This window comes from Chiloscyllium plagiosum, chromosome 7, assembly GCF_004010195.1.
Source record: "Chiloscyllium plagiosum isolate BGI_BamShark_2017 chromosome 7, ASM401019v2, whole genome shotgun sequence".
Classification (NCBI taxonomy): domain Eukaryota; kingdom Metazoa; phylum Chordata; class Chondrichthyes; order Orectolobiformes; family Hemiscylliidae; genus Chiloscyllium; species Chiloscyllium plagiosum.
The window spans coordinates 36,001,195-36,018,523 of NC_057716.1; the positions used below are offsets into that span (position 1 = coordinate 36,001,195).

At 45.1% G+C, this 17,329-nt stretch overlaps 2 protein-coding genes across 3 annotated transcripts in view; both read left to right on the forward strand.

The window, feature by feature from the left end:
* The window catches only part of cps1 (carbamoyl-phosphate synthase 1, mitochondrial), a 730,040-nt gene that overhangs the window by 636,307 nt on the left and 76,404 nt on the right, over nucleotides 1-17,329 (forward strand). The gene's annotated exons all lie outside the window — the stretch shown is intronic.
* The window catches only part of trpm2 (transient receptor potential cation channel, subfamily M, member 2), a 179,330-nt gene that overhangs the window by 107,337 nt on the left and 54,664 nt on the right, over nucleotides 1-17,329 (forward strand). For both annotated transcript variants that reach the window (XM_043693432.1, XM_043693433.1), the window contains 4 exons: nucleotides 709-946; nucleotides 2,757-2,875; nucleotides 11,160-11,292; nucleotides 14,587-14,758. In XM_043693432.1, coding sequence (XP_043549367.1) covers nucleotides 709-946; nucleotides 2,757-2,875; nucleotides 11,160-11,292; nucleotides 14,587-14,758 — 662 coding nt within the window. The remainder of the gene's footprint in view (nucleotides 1-708; nucleotides 947-2,756; nucleotides 2,876-11,159; nucleotides 11,293-14,586; nucleotides 14,759-17,329) is intronic.

Below are 17,329 nucleotides of genomic sequence, written 5' to 3' on the forward strand. Positions count from 1 at the left end.
TCTTTCCCTCTCTCTTCCTCTTTCTCTCTCTTTCTCTTTTTCTTTCTCTCTCTTTCCCTTTCTCACTGTGTCTCTCTTGCCGTCTGTTTTTTTCTCTCATGCTCTGTCTCACATTTACTCTCTCTCATCCTTTGTCTCTCTGTCATGCTCTCACTCTCTGTCTCTCTCTGCCTAGTATCTAGGTGTTCCTCTGTTTTTCTTCCTCCGTGCCCTGATGTTTTTCTCTCTCTCCTTCCCTTCCCTTCCATCCTGTCCCCCTCCTTTTCTCTGTCTCTTTCTCAGTATGTCTCTCTATCTTTCCCAATATCTCTATCTCACTAACTTTTTGCAAAGACCACACTTCCTCTCTTTATTCTTTATCAACTTATGTTGTCCCTGTCCTGGGACTGTTTGATGGGGACAGTGTCGAGGAAATTTTATCTAACCTCATGCAGTACCACTTCTGGAATTGTTGATGAGAGCAGTATAGAGGGAAGTTTGCTCTGTATTTGTCCCCATGCTGTACCTGCTTTGCGAGCATTTGATGGGGAGAATGTGAGAGTTTCATTCTGTGTCTAATCTCGCATTGTCCCTGCCCTGGTTGTTGGTGGCAGTGTAGGGAAGATTTCCATTCCCTGCTGTAGGATCAATGGGCTGTAAGGCTCCAGTTCTGTGGTGTCACGTCACAGTTTATTGAGCTTCCATTTTCTCTTCTTGCTATGTTTGAAGGACTGCCCTGTTGCCTCGTTCTGATGACACCGATTTGAAACCACTGTCACCCTGGCAGAAGCTAAAGACTTTCTACACCGCACCCGTGGTGGTCTTTTACTGGAATGTCCTGGCCTATTTTGGGTTCCTGTGGCTGTTTTCCTATGTTCTGCTGATCGACTTCCAGAAACAACCTTCAGGAAAGGAATACCTTCTCTATTTCTGGCTGTCTACTTTGGTGTGTGAAGAAATAAGACAGGTGAGGTCTCATCCGCTGGCATTTGTGGGCAAGGGAGCATGGGGTGCAGCAACTAGCATTCTCCCTAAAGTTCTCACACTTTGAACCTTCAAATCATTTTGCATTGGTTCCTGGAGATACTGACTGGGGAGTAAGGTACTGGCAATTGATTGAGGATTAATTAGGCAGAAAGTTGGGGCGGCACAATGGCACAGTAGTTAGCACTGCTGCCTCACAGCACCAGGGTCCCAGGTTCGATTCCAGCCTTGGGTGACTGTGTGGAGTTTGCACATTCTCCCCGTGTCTGCGTGGGTTTCCTCCAGGCGCTCCGGTTTCCACCCACAGTCCAAAGATGCGCAGGTCAGGTGAATTGGCCATGCCAAATTGTCCATAGTGTTAGGTGCATTTGTCAGAGGGAAATGGGTCTGGACGTGTTACTCTTCGGCGGGTCAGAGTGGACCGAAGGGCCTGTTTCCACACTTTAGGGAAACTAAAAAAAAGTAGAGCGGAAGAATAAATAGGTCATTCTCCGGTTGGCAGGTTGTGACCAGTTGGTATCACAATGATCTGTGTTTGGACCCCAGCAGTCCACAATGTATATCAATATGATGTGGGGGTGTCGATTTTGGACTGGGGTGGACAAAGTTAATATCAGGTAAAAAGGATGCTGCCTGAACTGCTGTGCTTTTCCAGCACCACTCTAATCTAAACTCTGGTTTCCAGCACCTGCAGTCATTGTTTTTACAAAGTTAAATATCACACAACACCAGGTTAGAGTCCAACAGTTTTACTTGGACGCACTAGTTTTCAGAGCACTGCTCCTTTTTCAGGTGGTTGTGAAACAGGACCATAATGCATGACAATGGAACAAGGAATATAGCAAGGTTGTTACAAAATAGTATCCTGTGTGCTTGATACATGGCACATTTCCACTGAGGAAAGGGCATGGCCCGGCACATTCAATATCCTTTAATGCAGTACAACGCACCCGTGTGTGCTCCACTTCATTGTAAGCCTGCCCGCCAAACCACAACCTTGCTCTTGTTAAGCAGTCACATTTCCAAAAAGGTCCACTGGGTCATCACAGCGAACGAACTCATCTGGCAAGTGGCTGCAGAGCACCAGTGGGGACAGCAGGTCTCGGTCCTCAAGGAGCTCCATGTCTTCCAGGTAGTTCCCCAGAGCCAGCTCCCCGCGGCGCCTGGACGGTGACTGTAGCTGCCACGGCTGCGAACTGTTGACCGCCGAGTTCTGAGATGACGAGCCAGCCGCCAAGCACTGCAGCAGCACAGCAGCTACCAGCAGTGCCAGCTGTCCACCCAGTAACAAGTGACCGAGCGACACAGCCCACATCTTCCCTAGGCTCGGTCTGTCCGCCACCCCCCCCCCCCCCCCCCGCCCACCCTCTCTCAGCCATGATTGTATTGAACGGTCAAGCAAACTCGAAAGACCAAATGGCTTTATGCTTAAACACAGGTCTGAAAGTTACGTCCTAGCTATACAGAGTTCAGGAAAAATGCATTGACATATATGAATGTATAATGTACTTATGGAGAAAGATATACAAAATTGATATGCTAAATGACAGGTTATAAAAATACGATTTGTCATTTGGAACTGTCTGTTCCAAACAAAACAGCTAAGGTGAGAAGTCCATTGAAATTGTGAAAACTGAAATTGATTGTTGCTCGACAAGATTATGAAGGCGAAGAAATCAAAGCAGTCATCATATAATGTAGCAGGCGATGAGGTTTGAGGGGCTGAATGTTCTCCTGTTCCTTGGCTGTGCAATATCACTGTGCTTTGTTCCCTCGGGTTTGTCTGATTGCAGCTGTTGTATGATCCGGGTGGTTTCGGCTTCCGGAGGAAGGCCCTCTTATACATCAGTAGCGCCTGGAATTGCATGGACGTGGCTGCCATCGTGATTTTTGTGGTGGGGCTCTTTTGCAGGTTTGTGCTGGTTTAAGACTTTTTAACTCTTCCTAGTATGCCCAAGACATGGATTTTCAATGGTTACAGGATTCCTTAGCTTCGCATGCTCGATTACACACTCGCACACATTCACATTCAAATTTCACACAGAAAACATACTCACACACTGAAATACCTCTACAAAGGCAGGTACGCTGTTGCCAAGTTACCCCTTTACATATGCAGAGTACCAGACCCTGACCCAGCTTGCTCTGTGCTGTTTCTAGAGTGAACAGAACCCCAATACTCCTGTTTATGTCTGTCAGCCAGGATTCCCTGATTGGGGATGTTAACCTTGTCCAGTCAGGGAACTCACATTCTATGGGATCCACCTGGTTGATCTCATTCCAATCATTATATTCCTCCCCCTCTAAATCCTTGGATCTTTTTCCTGTAGCATCTCCTGGCATGTTTTCATACCCGGTCCGGTTCCTCTGACTCTGCCTCAGATTGTGGTGGCATGGAGCTGCCTACAGCCAATCTCTTGCTCCCGGAGAGCCGCAGCCGAAATTTATCATCTTCAGAGCAGCAACGATGTCGAGGCTGTTACATCGGCCGTGTCCATCTCGTCCTCAGATGTTTCTTTGACACCAGGTGGAGGGGAGGAACCCACGCATTTGGACAGCCTTGCCAGATGTTCTAGGGTCAAAAGGTATGGCACTAGAAAAGCGCATCAGGAATTCCTGATGAAGGGCTTATGCCCTAAACGTTGATTTTCCTGCTCCTTGGATGCTGACTGACTTGATGTTGCTTTTCCAGCGTCACACTTTTCAACTCTGAACTTCACCATCTGCAGCCTTTACTTTCTCCCAGATGTTCTGAGGGGTCGGGTATGTTTTGCGCCTGCTTCGTTTGCAATGTTGCATCTCTCACATGGTCTACATGCTTGATCGGGACCACATCTCCTCCCTGAACTTTGTATCTCACATCAACAATGTCCATTACCCATGCAGGGCCATTCCTGCAGTTTCGACACCAAACTTCATCCCCTGCAGTAAACTATCTCTCTCACTTAGAGGAATCTTGAGTTCGACATTGGCATTCCTGATGCCATTTCACCTCCTGCTGCAGAGTCTTCTCTTATAAGCAACTTTACTGGAGCTGCCCCTGTATTTGCATGAGGGATGGTCCTATAATCAAACAGGAACCGGGACAGTTTGGAATGAGTGAATGTTTTAAAAAATTCTCAAGGTCAGGTTCGTAGGAGAGTAGTCTGACACAGAACAAACGACCAAGAGGCGAGACTGCTAGAATATGGGCATTTTATTCCCCGCAGTGTCGCACAACGGGTCTGGCTTATACTCACTCTACATGTTACAAAAACTGGGAGCCGTCAGTTCTCGTAGAGCGGTTGCCAACAACCCACGCTCGGCGGTTAAACGTAACCCCGGAGCAGACTCACCGAACTGGAGACTTTTCCAGCTGATATACTCCCTTCCAGATATAAACATTCATGTGAACAGCAGAGCAAGGCTAAAAAACACATTCCATTCTGGTTACATACAGATAGGAAGATTCACACGGGACTAAGCAACACCTCCATTCCGGTTAGATTCACACATGTATTGGGACATAATTTTTAACCGTTTCACCACATTCCACTGCTTGGAATTTTACACCACAGTGAAGCTTTAAACTGTTCTTTACACCTTCAAAGGTTTGACCGCTCTTTCTGCCAGACTCTTGGACAAAGAATGGTTGGAGCTGTCCTTACTTTCAGAATGCTAATCAACGTTGGGAAATAATTGAATTCTCTGCTGAAAAATGATTTCCCGTTGTCTGTGACCAAAACCTCTGGGAGTCGATGTATTGTAAAATATACTCACAAATTTCAATTGTTGTCCTTGCATTTGACGAATTCACTTAGATTAGATTCCCTACAGTATGGAAACAGGCCCTTTGGCCCAACAAGTCCACACCGACCATCCAAAGAGTAACCCACCCAGAGCCATTCCTCTACATTTACCCCTGACTAATGCACCTAACACTATGGGCAATTTAGCATGGCCAATTCACCTGACCGGTACATCTTTTATACTGTGAGAGGAAACTCATACAGACACAGGGAGAATGTGCAAACTCCACACAGACAGTCACCTGGAGTTGGAATCAAGTCCGGGTCCCTGGTGCTGTGAGGCAGCAGTGCTAACCACTGAGCCACCATGCCACCCCAAAGGTGTTAGCAAGCTTTATGCAAGTCCAACCACTTCGAATGGGCATCCACAATGACTAAAAACATACAGCCTACAAAAGGACCAGCATAGTTGATGTGTAACTGAGTCCAGGGTTTACCCTGCCATTCCCACAAATGTGGGGGAGCTGCTGGTGGTCATTCATGTCATTGTTGGCACCCTGGCACTGTCCTAGCCACAAAATTATGTCAGCATCCAATCCTGGCCACCAGACATAACTTCTCGCTGACACTTTCATTTTGGAAATCCATAGGTGACCCTGGTGGAGTTTTGCTAATCGGAAGGGTTTGGAGGGATATGGGCCAGATGCTGGCAGGTGGGACTAGATTGGGTTGGGATATCTGGTCGGCATGGATGGGTTGGACCGAAGGGTCTGTTTCCCTACTGTACAATTCTATGATTCTATGATGGCGACCTTTGCTCAGGACAGTCAATCTTGCTCCCCATGATAATATATTGTCCTCTACTTCTCACCAAGTCCAGGAAGGTTTCAATTCTGGTTGTGATGGCCCTTTTGATTTCTCCCAGGACCACCGGCTGTTTTAGTTTTGTCAGGACAGGATTTTTTTGTCTCCATAGTCTGATATTGTCAGCAGTGAACAGAAAATTTAAAACCAGACCAGACTCTTCTAATGGCAGCATCACCAATAGTGGAACTGCCAATAAAGGCTGCTTAAGGTATCTGCATTTTCCCACTTGGCCTCCTGGACTATATTCTAATTTTAATTGTATGGATGGAAGGCACAGTGACTCAGTGGTTAGCACTGTTGCCTCATAGTGCCAGGGACCCGGGTTCAATTCCAGCCTTGGGTGAACTGTCTGTGTGGAGTTTGCACATTCTCCCCGTGTCTGCGTGGGTTTCCTCCGGGTGCTCTGGTTTCCTCCCACAGGCCAAATTTGTGCAGTTGGAATCATAGTGTGCCAACATCTTAGATGACGATAGCTGCTTCTTCATTCCCTCAAGGCTACATTTTTGCTACAGAACTCTTTCCAAGGCTGACCCTTTCTCAATAGCAAGTGTAAGGGTTCCAGGGTGTAGGGCAGGTTATGGATACATTTTCCATAATAATTCACCAACCCAAGAAAAGAGCAAAACTCCAGTGCAGAGATGGGAGCCAGGGCATCTTTGATTACCCTCACTTTATCTTCCAATGGGTATAACCTGGTATTGCCAACTTTGTAACCCAAGTAGATGACTTGGGGTGCCTGGAGTACATATTTTCTCTCCTAAGACATATACCCATGGAGAAACATTTAAGCACAATGTCCAAAATCTCCAAATGTTCTTGATTGCTGCCCAGTTGTGAGCACGTCATCCAGATAAATGGCGACCTGAGATAGACCTTGGTAAATGTTTTCCATTGTCCACTGGAAAATGATGATGATTCGCCAAAAGGCAGTCCCATATGTCTAAAGCCTTATGGGAAATAATTGCAACGTACTTCTGAGAATTCTCATCTAATAGCAATTGCAGGTACACATGGCTCATTTCCAGCTTCCTGAAGGACCATCCCGCCAGCCCCCCACCCCCACTCAGTTTTGCATGTAAGTCCTCTATGTGAGGGATTGGGTATTTAGTTGGGCAAAACGGTTCACTGTGTGTTTGAAATCTCAACAAAGGCGTGTCAGCCCATCAGGTTTCACAGTGGGTAAGACAGATGCTGCCCATTCCGCAAACCGTACTGATACAACGATCCCTTCACTTTCCCGCCTCCTGATTTCTCCCTCTACTTTTGCATGTAAGGCAATGGGCGGGCCTTGCAGTGCCGTGGAATTGCTTCTTGTTCAAAATGTAATGTGGCCTTCGCCCTAGAACTTCCTGAGAAACCTCCGGGTATTTACTTAAGACTTCATGAGTTTGTCATTTCCTAATCAAAAAAGTGTTGAACCGATCAAGTTGAAACCATCAGGCTTAGGCCAGAGCCTTTTACTGCAATCAGTACGAACTGAACCAGCTACTTCGCTGAGGAGACTGGAACCATCTCCCTTAATCTGTAAGGGTTCTCTGGTACAGTCTCTCAGCCTGGCTGAGCTCTTATGCAAATGTGCCTGTTAGAGGCCAGAGCGAATTTTGGTAAAGACTGCTTCTGCAATCACTGGTATCAACCTCTATTAGCACTGGGTGACCATTTAACCAGACAGTTGGTTGGTTCTGGTTTGGATGTTACTAAGAAATGTAACTGTTCCAGATCAGGTGGACGTTCCAGGGTGTGCACCCTCCTGGATACCGGCCGATGAGTTTTCTCACTCAATTCAGACTTATTGGAACTTTTTTACTGTCTCAAGTTGATGTTCCAACAGTAACTACCAGCCCCGATTCTTGAGAAAATTTTAACAATTTGCTCGAGACTTGGTTTGGGGTTTTGCTGTGGGCTGATCTTGTGTCCCTCCGTTCAAGACATGTCCTGAGTGAGACTATGCAATCGCCTTCACTTAAATGGTGTTCCCCAGCCTGGTGACGGTGTCCACTTCAGTCAGTATACCCTGTAACGCATAAGCTCCACTTGCTGCATTTTCTAATGACAAAGCCAGTTATGGTGCCTGTTTGAATGCAGTTGGTGCTGGGGAATGGGTCCGGGTGTGATGCACTTCAGCGGGGTGGTGTTGATTCAATGGGTCAAATGGCCTGCTTCCACATCAAAGAGATTCTATGATTCAATGAACGCTGAGCATTCCTGTTTATTTCTGTCAGCCAGTTATTGGATCTATATTCTATGAGATCCCTGGCTAACCCCGTTCCAATCATTACACATCTGCACAAGCTTACACTCACTTACACACATTCATACACTCACAGTTACTCGATTACATGCTCACGCACCTAAACATAAATATACTCAGGAAAACACTCACTCATTTCCATGCTTGTGTACATGTGCACACATACACACTTACACACTGACACACTCACTTAGACTCACACAACACACTCACTCTGTCTCACACACACGTAGGCACTGAACACACATGCACACAGTCACTTATACACTTCTACGCAAGTTCGGCACAACATCGTTGGCCGAAGGGCCTGTTCTGTGCTGTATTGTTCTATGTTCTGTGTTCTACGCGAGTTTACACACAGACGCACACAATTTATGTATTCATTAACTTTAACACAACATTACATGCACATACATACTCATTTACACACTTACAGATAGCATGCATCTGCACATGCACAAATTCATTTGTACATGCACTTTCATCCATACATGTAGGCACACTGTCACGTTCACCTGAACGCATGCACACTCTACCACAACCCGCACTTGCACAGAACGCACTTTCTCACTCAGAGTCGGCTGTGCAGATCGTAACTTGCAAACAACAAGAAAGGACGAAGAACAGTACAGCACAGAAACACATCCATTGGCCCAAGACTGTGCTGACATATAATGGCTGACCTGAAAACCTCTTGCCTCTAAGCAGTCTATATCCCTCTATTCCCTGCCCATTCATGTATCTATCAAGACACCTCTTAAATGTTGCTATTGTATCTGCTTCTGCCATCTCCTCTCGCAGTGCATTTCAGGCACTTATCACCTTCTGTGTAAAAAAACTTTTCTCTCACATCTCCTTCAAACTTTCCTCCTTTTATCTTAAAAATCGATGTTCCCGCCTAATCAACATTTCTACCCTGGGAAAAATACTCCAACTATCTATTCTATCCATGCCTGTCATAAATGTATAAACTTCTATCAGGTTGCCCCTCAGCCTTCGACATTCAAGTCAAAGCAAATCAAGATTGTCCAACACCCTTGAAACCAGGCAACATTCTGGTAAACCTTTCAGGTATTCTCTCCAAAGTGTTCACATCCTTCTGCTGGTGGGTGACCAGACTGTCTGCAAAATTCCAAATGTGATGTAACCAAAGTTCTATGCATCTGCGCCACGGCTTACCAATTTTATACTCTATGGCCTGACTGTTGAAGGCAGGCAAGCTCAATGCAATGCCTTCTTGACCACTTGTGTTGCCCACGTTCAGGGTACTGTGGACCTGTATACCTAGATCCCTATGTATATTGATGTTACAAAGGGTTCTGCCATTTACTGTACCTTCTGCACTATACCTTCTGAAATGCATCACCTCACATTTGTCTGGGTTAAATTCCACCTGCCATTTCTCTGCCCGGGTTTTCAACCTATTTCCTGCTGTATTGTCTGGCAATTCTCCTCCCTATCCGCAATTGCCCCAATGTTTGTGTTTCTGTTCTCCACCAGCTTATTTGCATATATTACAAACAGCAGGGATCCCAGCACTGAGCCCTGTGGAACACCACTGGGCACAGATCTCCAGCCAGAAAAACATCCTCCCATCTCTACTCTCTGTCATCTATAACCAGGCCAATTCTATATGTATCTTATCAATTCACTGTAGAATCCATGTGACTTCACCTTCTGCATCAGCCTGCCAAAGCAAACCTTGTCAAAGGCCTTGCTGAAGTCCATGTAAACATCATCCACTGCCCTGCCCTCATCAATCACCTTTTCACTTCCTCAAAAAAATGCAATTAAGTTTGTTTGCCTTTTGCTAATAAGTCCATGTTTTTCTAAATATGGGTGAATTCTGTCCCAAAGAATTTTCTCCAGTAATGTTCCTACTATTGAAGTAAGGCTCATCGGCCTGTAATTTCCCAGATTATCCCTGTTGCCCTTCTTATACAAAGGATCAATAGTGGTTATTCTGCAGTTCTCTGGGACTGCTCCTGTGATTAAAAAAAAACAAAGATTTAATACAAAGCTCCAGCAATTTACTCATGTGACTCCTTCAACATTCTGGATTAGATCCCATCAGGGATCTGCCTCTCCCTGTAGCTCAACACTCTAACCCTGGCAAATCCCTAGGGATTTGTCTCCCTTAATGCCTTCAAAGCACCAACACTATCTCCTTTTCGATTACCTTCTTACAGTTCCCAACATCTCCCTTCTCAAATGTAATCTGTCCTGCCTTTCAGTATTTTGTATTTGTACATCATGCAGTCATAGAGTTGTACAGCACAAAAACAGACCCTTTGGTCCAACCCATCCATGCCAACCAGATATCCTAAATTAATCTAGTCCAGTTTACAAGCACTTGGCCCATATCCCTCTAAACACTTCTTATTCATATACCAATCCAGATGCCTTTTAAATGTTGTAATTGTACCAGCCTTTAGAACTTATTCTGGCAGCTAGCTGCATACATGCTCCACCCGCTACATGAAAAAGTTGCCCCTTAGGTCATTTTAAATCGTTCTCCTCTCAGCTGTAGCCTATGCCCTCTCATTTTAGACTCCCCTCGGAATAAAGATCTTGGCTATTCACCCTATCCATGTCCCTCATGATTTTACAAATATTGGAGCAATGGAGGCTGAGGGGTGACGTTATGGGAGTCGGGGATGGGGGGGGGGCTGCGTGGGGTTCGATGAAGAGAGAGCAGGAGTGGGGGAAGTGAGGAGAGAATGGGAGTGGGGAGGTGAGGAGAGAATGGGAGTGGGGAGGGAGGACAGAATGAAAGAGGAGGGAGAAGAGAATAGGAATGGGAGTGAGGAGGGAATTGGAGTGGGGGCATTGGGGAGAATGGGAAAGGCGTGGGCTTCAGAGAAAATAGCTCCAGCCTATTCTGCCTCTCCCTGTAGCTCAATGCTCTAACCCTGGCAACATCCTTGTGAATCTTTTCTGACCCCTTCCACATTTGACAATGTCCTTTCTAAACAGGGAGACCCGAATTGCAGGCAGTGTTCCAAAAGTGGCCGAACCAATGTCCAGATACACATGACCTCCCAACTCCTATACTCAGTGGTTACCTCCTAAGTTCCTGATGTTAGGGAGATTGACAAGGCAAACTGCCTGGGAGAACCAAGGAGGGAGATCAGCTTCCACTGAATTCCACTCAAGGTAGACTGTCCATTTCATTGCAGTTGGTGCATGTGTGATGGCAGGGAGAGAGGTGAACTTGGAGTCCACTGCCCTGAGGTAATTTGGTGGTAAGAGGTCATGGTGGGATAGGGGTGAATGTCATTGTGAATCTCTCACTGTGTAAGGTGATTTATGGGTAAAATCTAAACTATTCAAACTATTCATTCTTTTAGGTTTTTCCCTTCAACTTTATACTTGGGAAAGATTATTTTGGCCCTGGATTTCATCATTTACTGTCTCAGAGTGATGCATATCTTTACTGTTAGCAAAACGCTTGGGCCAAAAATCATCATGGTGCAAATGATGGTAAGTTGTTGGTGGACCATGTATCTGAGCATATGCCTTTGTGAGTCTGCATATATGGAAACTTTGTGTATTTCTGCATACATATATGTGAGCAATTTATGTGTGTACTTTTGCATGTGCACGCGAGCGTGTGTGCATATTGCTATGGTAAACAAACATATACTATAACCAAGTAAGCTACAAGTTAATGACCTTATCCTTTTATAAACTCTTCATTACACAAACCTTCCTCACCCTATACACACAAACGTGCACGGAGATGAATAAACAGACAGGGCAAAATAGGTTATGCACAGGGGAAAATTGGAAAAGCAGTACAGTAGTTCCTACTCACAGGTTGCTGTATGATTCTTACGCTGATCAGAACATTGTTTTTCAATTGGCTTTCTCTGAATACTTCCATTGGTTTACAAGAGGCACGGGTGGCTGGGTCAGTTATTAAAGGTCTCTGATTTGTCAATACAGATGAAGTAAAGATAATGGATTTTCTTCGGGTTGAAAATGGTGTTTGACTGCAGGGAACAGAGCGACTACTCCTGAGCTTGTGGAGATCTGATCATTTCTCTCTGCATTTTGTTCCTCACCAAAAATCTTCAGTTACCTGAGAACCCATCACACGGTTGTTAACTGGCAGAAGGCTCTGTCATCAATAATTGATCACTTGTCTCAAGACCAATTGACTTCTTTTTGCCAACATGAGCTCAATTTGAGTACAGAAGCCATAAGTACTGGTTAGCTTCAATTGCTGCTTGATCAAATAGCTGTTTAAACATTGCTTGCCATAAGGGTCCAGTGTCTTGCAGCAATCCTTCACAACACTGTTTTGAAAATAGTTCTTTCTCATTTCAGTCCATAATTTTGAAAAAACACAAAGATAAAAAGGTATGGTATTTACACAGCCTAAGCCTTGATATTATCCAGGTCTTGTTGCATTTGGACAGAGACTACTCCAGTATCTGAGGAGTTGCAAATGGTGCTGAACGTTATGCAGTCATCAGCAAATGTCCCACTTCTGACCTTAGGATGGAGGGAGGGTCATTGATGGAGCAGCTGATAAAGGATGACAGAAAGGAGGTGAGAGAGTGACAGAAAGAAAGCGGAGGGGAATACAGAATGATGGCAGGAAAGAATGAGAAGGACAAAGATAAAGGGGGGAGGTGCGGGGGTGGGGGCATGAGGAAATTGAAAGAAAACTGCAAAAGAGATAGATTTATAGACCAAAGAAATGAAGTTCATGGCAGACACAAGGAAAGAGAAAAAGTGGCAAGCAGAACAGAGGAATGAGAGAAGGGAAGGAAAGGGGGGGTAATGAGAGAATTCCGATCTGAAATGCGTAGACCAATATGATGTAGGAAGTCCCATTAATATTTTGCATTTGCTGCATGGTGTAAATTGTGTATTTAAATTGTGGGGCTCACTGTCCCTCGGGCTCCTCCTCTGACTGTTGGATTATGTGTCCTGCATTGCCACTATGTCATCATCGGTGAAGGTTCAAGCTGACAGTACTGCCACCATAACTGTCTCTGAGAAGGAACTGACTCCTTCAGAACAATAGAGGTGCAGCAGGGTTATAACTGGTGCCCTTTTCACAGCAAGATACATGTGGGCTCCACTCATTTTCTTCCAGTGAAGGTGTGGAGTGCTCTGCCTAACCCATATGGTGAAAGGGCAGCTTCTTGGATATGGCATTCATGCTTGTGTTGAAGAAAGAGGAGATGATAAAAAATGAAATAACTCCACAGAGGCCAGTATGCTGTCACCAAGTCACCCTTTATTTACATGTGGTGAGTCGTTGGAGACTCCTTCACAACTGATCCCTCAGAAGCAGCTCTTGAAATGAATGGAACCTCTGACACTATTTTTTCCTTCATTTTCCCCCACAGTACCACCCAACAGCTGTAGTGCTTATTTCTCCCCGGTACTCATGCTGTGTGTGTGCACGTGTCAGACACAGTAAAAAACAACAGGAAGGAAAAGAAACACCCGAGTGGCCAGTGACAAGCAGTACCCTTCTCAACAAAGGGCAATGCTGCGTGATCAAACAGTGAAGGGGAGGGCAGGGATTAATTCAAGAAAGAGCTGGAGAGGAAAATAAAACACTCCATTCCCTGCGGTGCCCACCTTTCCCTGAAAATCTCAAGAGTGTTGGTGGACACCACATGCTCCTTCTCCAGGAACACCGGGGCTCTGAAATAACCGCGGCAGAGGGGCAGGCAATCGGCTCTAATGATCCCCTCCACGGTTCGCTGCCTGGACCTGTTTATGGCCAGTTTGGCCAGGCCCAGGAGCAGACACTCCTGTTTATTTTTTAAAATCTTTTTTCTTTTTTTTCACTTTTCCCTAAAACTACCGCCTAACTGCGGTAGTGCTTATTTTTAGATAAAAGTTTTCTCCCCACCCCCACCCTCCTCTCACTTATCTCTCCACCCTTCAGGCTCTCTGCCTGTATTCCTGATGAAGGGCTTTTGCCCAAAACGTCGATTTTACTGCTCCTCGGATGCTGCCTGAACTGCTGTGCTCTTCCAGCACCACTAATCCAGCGCTTATTTTTCCCCAGCATCCATTTCATGTGTGTGTGCAGGTGTGAGACACAGTGAAAGACAACAGGTGTACAAAATTTTATTCAATTTCCACAACCAGGAAGAAAGGAAACACTCAAGTGGCCTGTAACAAGCAGTGCCCTTCACATCAAAGGGCAATGCTGCGCGATCAAACAGTGAAGGGGAGGGCAGGGGTTAAATCAAAATAGAATTGGAGGGGGAAATAATACACTCCATTCCCTGCAGTGCCCACCTCTCCCTAACAGCCCAAGGGTGTCGGTGGACACCGCGTGCTCCTTCTCCAGAGATACCCGGGCTCTAACATAACTGCGGCAGAGGGCAGGCAATCAGCCCTAATAACCCCCTCCATGGCCCGCTGCATGGACCTGTTTATGACCAGGGCTCCCTGATTGGGGCTGCTAATCTGGTCCAATCAGGGAAGTCTTAGTCTAGGAGGTCCACCTGGCTGACCTCATCATAGTCACCACAAAAGGAAAACCAGATTTGTCTGCTTGCCTTATGGTGCTCTTTCCTGCAGATTCTGTCTCCACAAACGTGTCACCCATTTACAGTGCCTCTGGTCAGCTGTTCCTCACAGGAAATCTGGCTCCTTCACCAAGATGAAGGATGCGAGTTAACCCAAACTGTCAGCTAACAATCTTCTCAGCCATTTCAGAGGTTGTTTAATGCCTCAGTGCACTGCGTAATGTCACCTTCCCCAAAGAACCCATGACTGTCTTTTTCTCTGCTCCAGATGAAGGATATCTTCTTCTTTCTGTTTCTACTGCTACTGGCAGTCGTGGCATACGGTGTGGCCAAACAGGGTATTCTCATCCACAATGAACAGCGGTTGAACTGGATATTCCAGGGGGTGGTGTACCAGCCGTACCGAATGATATTTGGCGAAATCCCGACTGATGTCAGTTGTAAGTTTACCGTCCTTTCGGATGACCTAAATCATCAGACTTGAGCAAAAGCCTGCCAAAGGTGCTTTACAGCAGATGGCTCTTCAGAGAGTGTCCACTGTTATAGTGCAGGGAATAGCTCAGAATTTAACTATTAAAAAAAAACAAAATGGTATTTCAACTACATTCTGTGTTATTTATAATTGGGATAAACTCTTCAAGTCCTAGCAGACCACCCAAAACTTGACAGTTATGCTTCCAACTGTTTCAACTTCAGCAAATGCATGATCAAGAGATGAGGAATCTTAAAGTAATTTAGTGGAACAAATACATTAGCATCTAGCTTTTGGACAATGACTCTAGCCCATTTCTGGATTATCATTTATTTGAAACTGACATAAAACTGCATAACTGTGATTCAATGGCCCACCACTCAAGCTTCTTACACCCAGCCTGCATGAGACTGCAAAACCAGCCGTTTTGTAAGCCTCCAATTGTGAACCTTTATTTCTCTGTGTAAACAGGGCCGTGTTTTCTGTTGAACTTTATTCTATCAATAGCATAACTGCATTGCACACAGTGAAAGTAAAATTTAACAGATCAATATAGTTTATGTTAAAGTTCTGTGAACTTCTTTTGCATGCAGAATATTAGTTTCTCTTCTAAAACCTCTAAATAATGGAATTTTGTTGTTGTTGTTTACAATTCATCTACTCTTCGATACCACAATGCAATAAGTTTACTGTTTAAATCCGTACAGGTTTTAATAGGACAGCTATTTTGAGCACAGAAAGATCTCTCAGGTAACTACTTGTGGCGTCATCGCCACTGAAAACCATGGTACCCTTCTACAGCCTTCACAGGACCGCAAAGAGTAATGAAACATCTGGCCTTAATTTCCACTGTCATAAACCATCCCGTATCTAATAGACCTTTTTTCACTGATGCACTGGAAAATGTCTTGTGCCTGTTGTGATATCTACCCATTTACAGTTTGTCCACTTGGGAGAGCAGGTTCTGTTCTAGGATGTAATGATGCAGTGATTATGAAACTAAATTGATAATACAAAGAACATAGGACTTTGAGGATGTGTAAACAGTTTGTTTTAACCAGGCAATGAGGAGTGAAGACCAGTAGAGTGTGAAGTTGTCAGAAGGAAATTTTCTGGCCTCTATGCTATTCCACTTCCACAACAATTTGTATGATCCTTTTAAATCTCTTATAAGGCAGTCAGTACATAAAAGACTACATTAAGACCCTGGGATAAACCATACTCATCAGAATATGTAAGACTGGTCTTAGAGAATCTAACCAGTGTGTCCTGTGTTCAGTTTGTGTTGCTCCAGCACTCGGCCAATAACACTAGCAATACTCTTGATAGTAGCCCAGCCTGAGTTCAAGTCCCACCTATTCCAGAGGTGTGTAGTAACCTCTAGGAACAGATCTTTAAAGGAAGCTTACTCTTAAATTAAGCCTCAAGTCTCTCAAGAGAAATCATGTACCTCGGATGTCTGAGCTGTTGAATAAAGTGTAATAAGACTTAAACATTTATCAAGATTGAGAGTATCTCCTGGATAGGAAACAGTTAATAGTTGATGCATTTTTTCCACCTGCAGGAATGTTTGTAATGGAGTTCCCAATAGATTACACGAGCTGGGAGATTATGATGAATTTATGTAAAGTAATGGTTAGACCTCAGCTGGAGTATTCTGTACAGTTCTGATGCCACATCATAGGAGGAGTGTGAAGTCACTGGAAAGAGTCCAGAGGAACATAGAACATAGAAGAATACAGCGCAGTACAGGCCCTTTGGCCCTCGATGTTGCGCCGATCCAAGCCCACCTAACCTATACTAACCCACTATCCTCCATATACCTATCCAATGCCCGCTTAAATGCCCATAAAGAGGGAGAGTCCACCACTGCTGCTGGCAGGGCATTCCATGAACTTACGACTCGCTGAGTGAAGAACCTACCCCTAACTTCAGTCCTATATCTACCCCCCCTTAATTTAAAGCTATGCCCCCTTGTAATACCCGACTCCATACGCGGGAAAAGGTTCACACTGTCAACCCTATCTAACCCCCTAATCATCTTGTACACCTCAATCAAGTCACCCCTAAACCTTCTTTTCTCTAATGAAAACAGCCCCAAGTGCCTCAGTCTTTCCTCATACGATCTTCCTTCCATACCAGGCAACATCCTGGTAAACCTCCTCTGCACCCGTTCCAGTGCCTCCACATCCTTCCTATAGTATGGCGACCAAAACTGCACACAATATTCCAGATGCGGCCGCACCAGAGTCTTATACAACTGCATCATGACCTCAGGACTCCGGAACTCAATTCCTCTACCAATAAAAGCCAGTACGCCATATGCCTTCCTCACCGCACTATTTACCTGGGTGGCAACTTTCAGAGATCTGTGTACATAGACACCAAGATCCCTCTGCACATCCACACTACCAAGTATCCGACCATTAACCCAGTACCCCATCTTTTTGTTATTCTTCCCAAAGTGAATCACCTCACACTTACCTACATTGAACTCCATTTGCCACCTTTCTGCCCAGCTCTGCAGCTTATCTATATC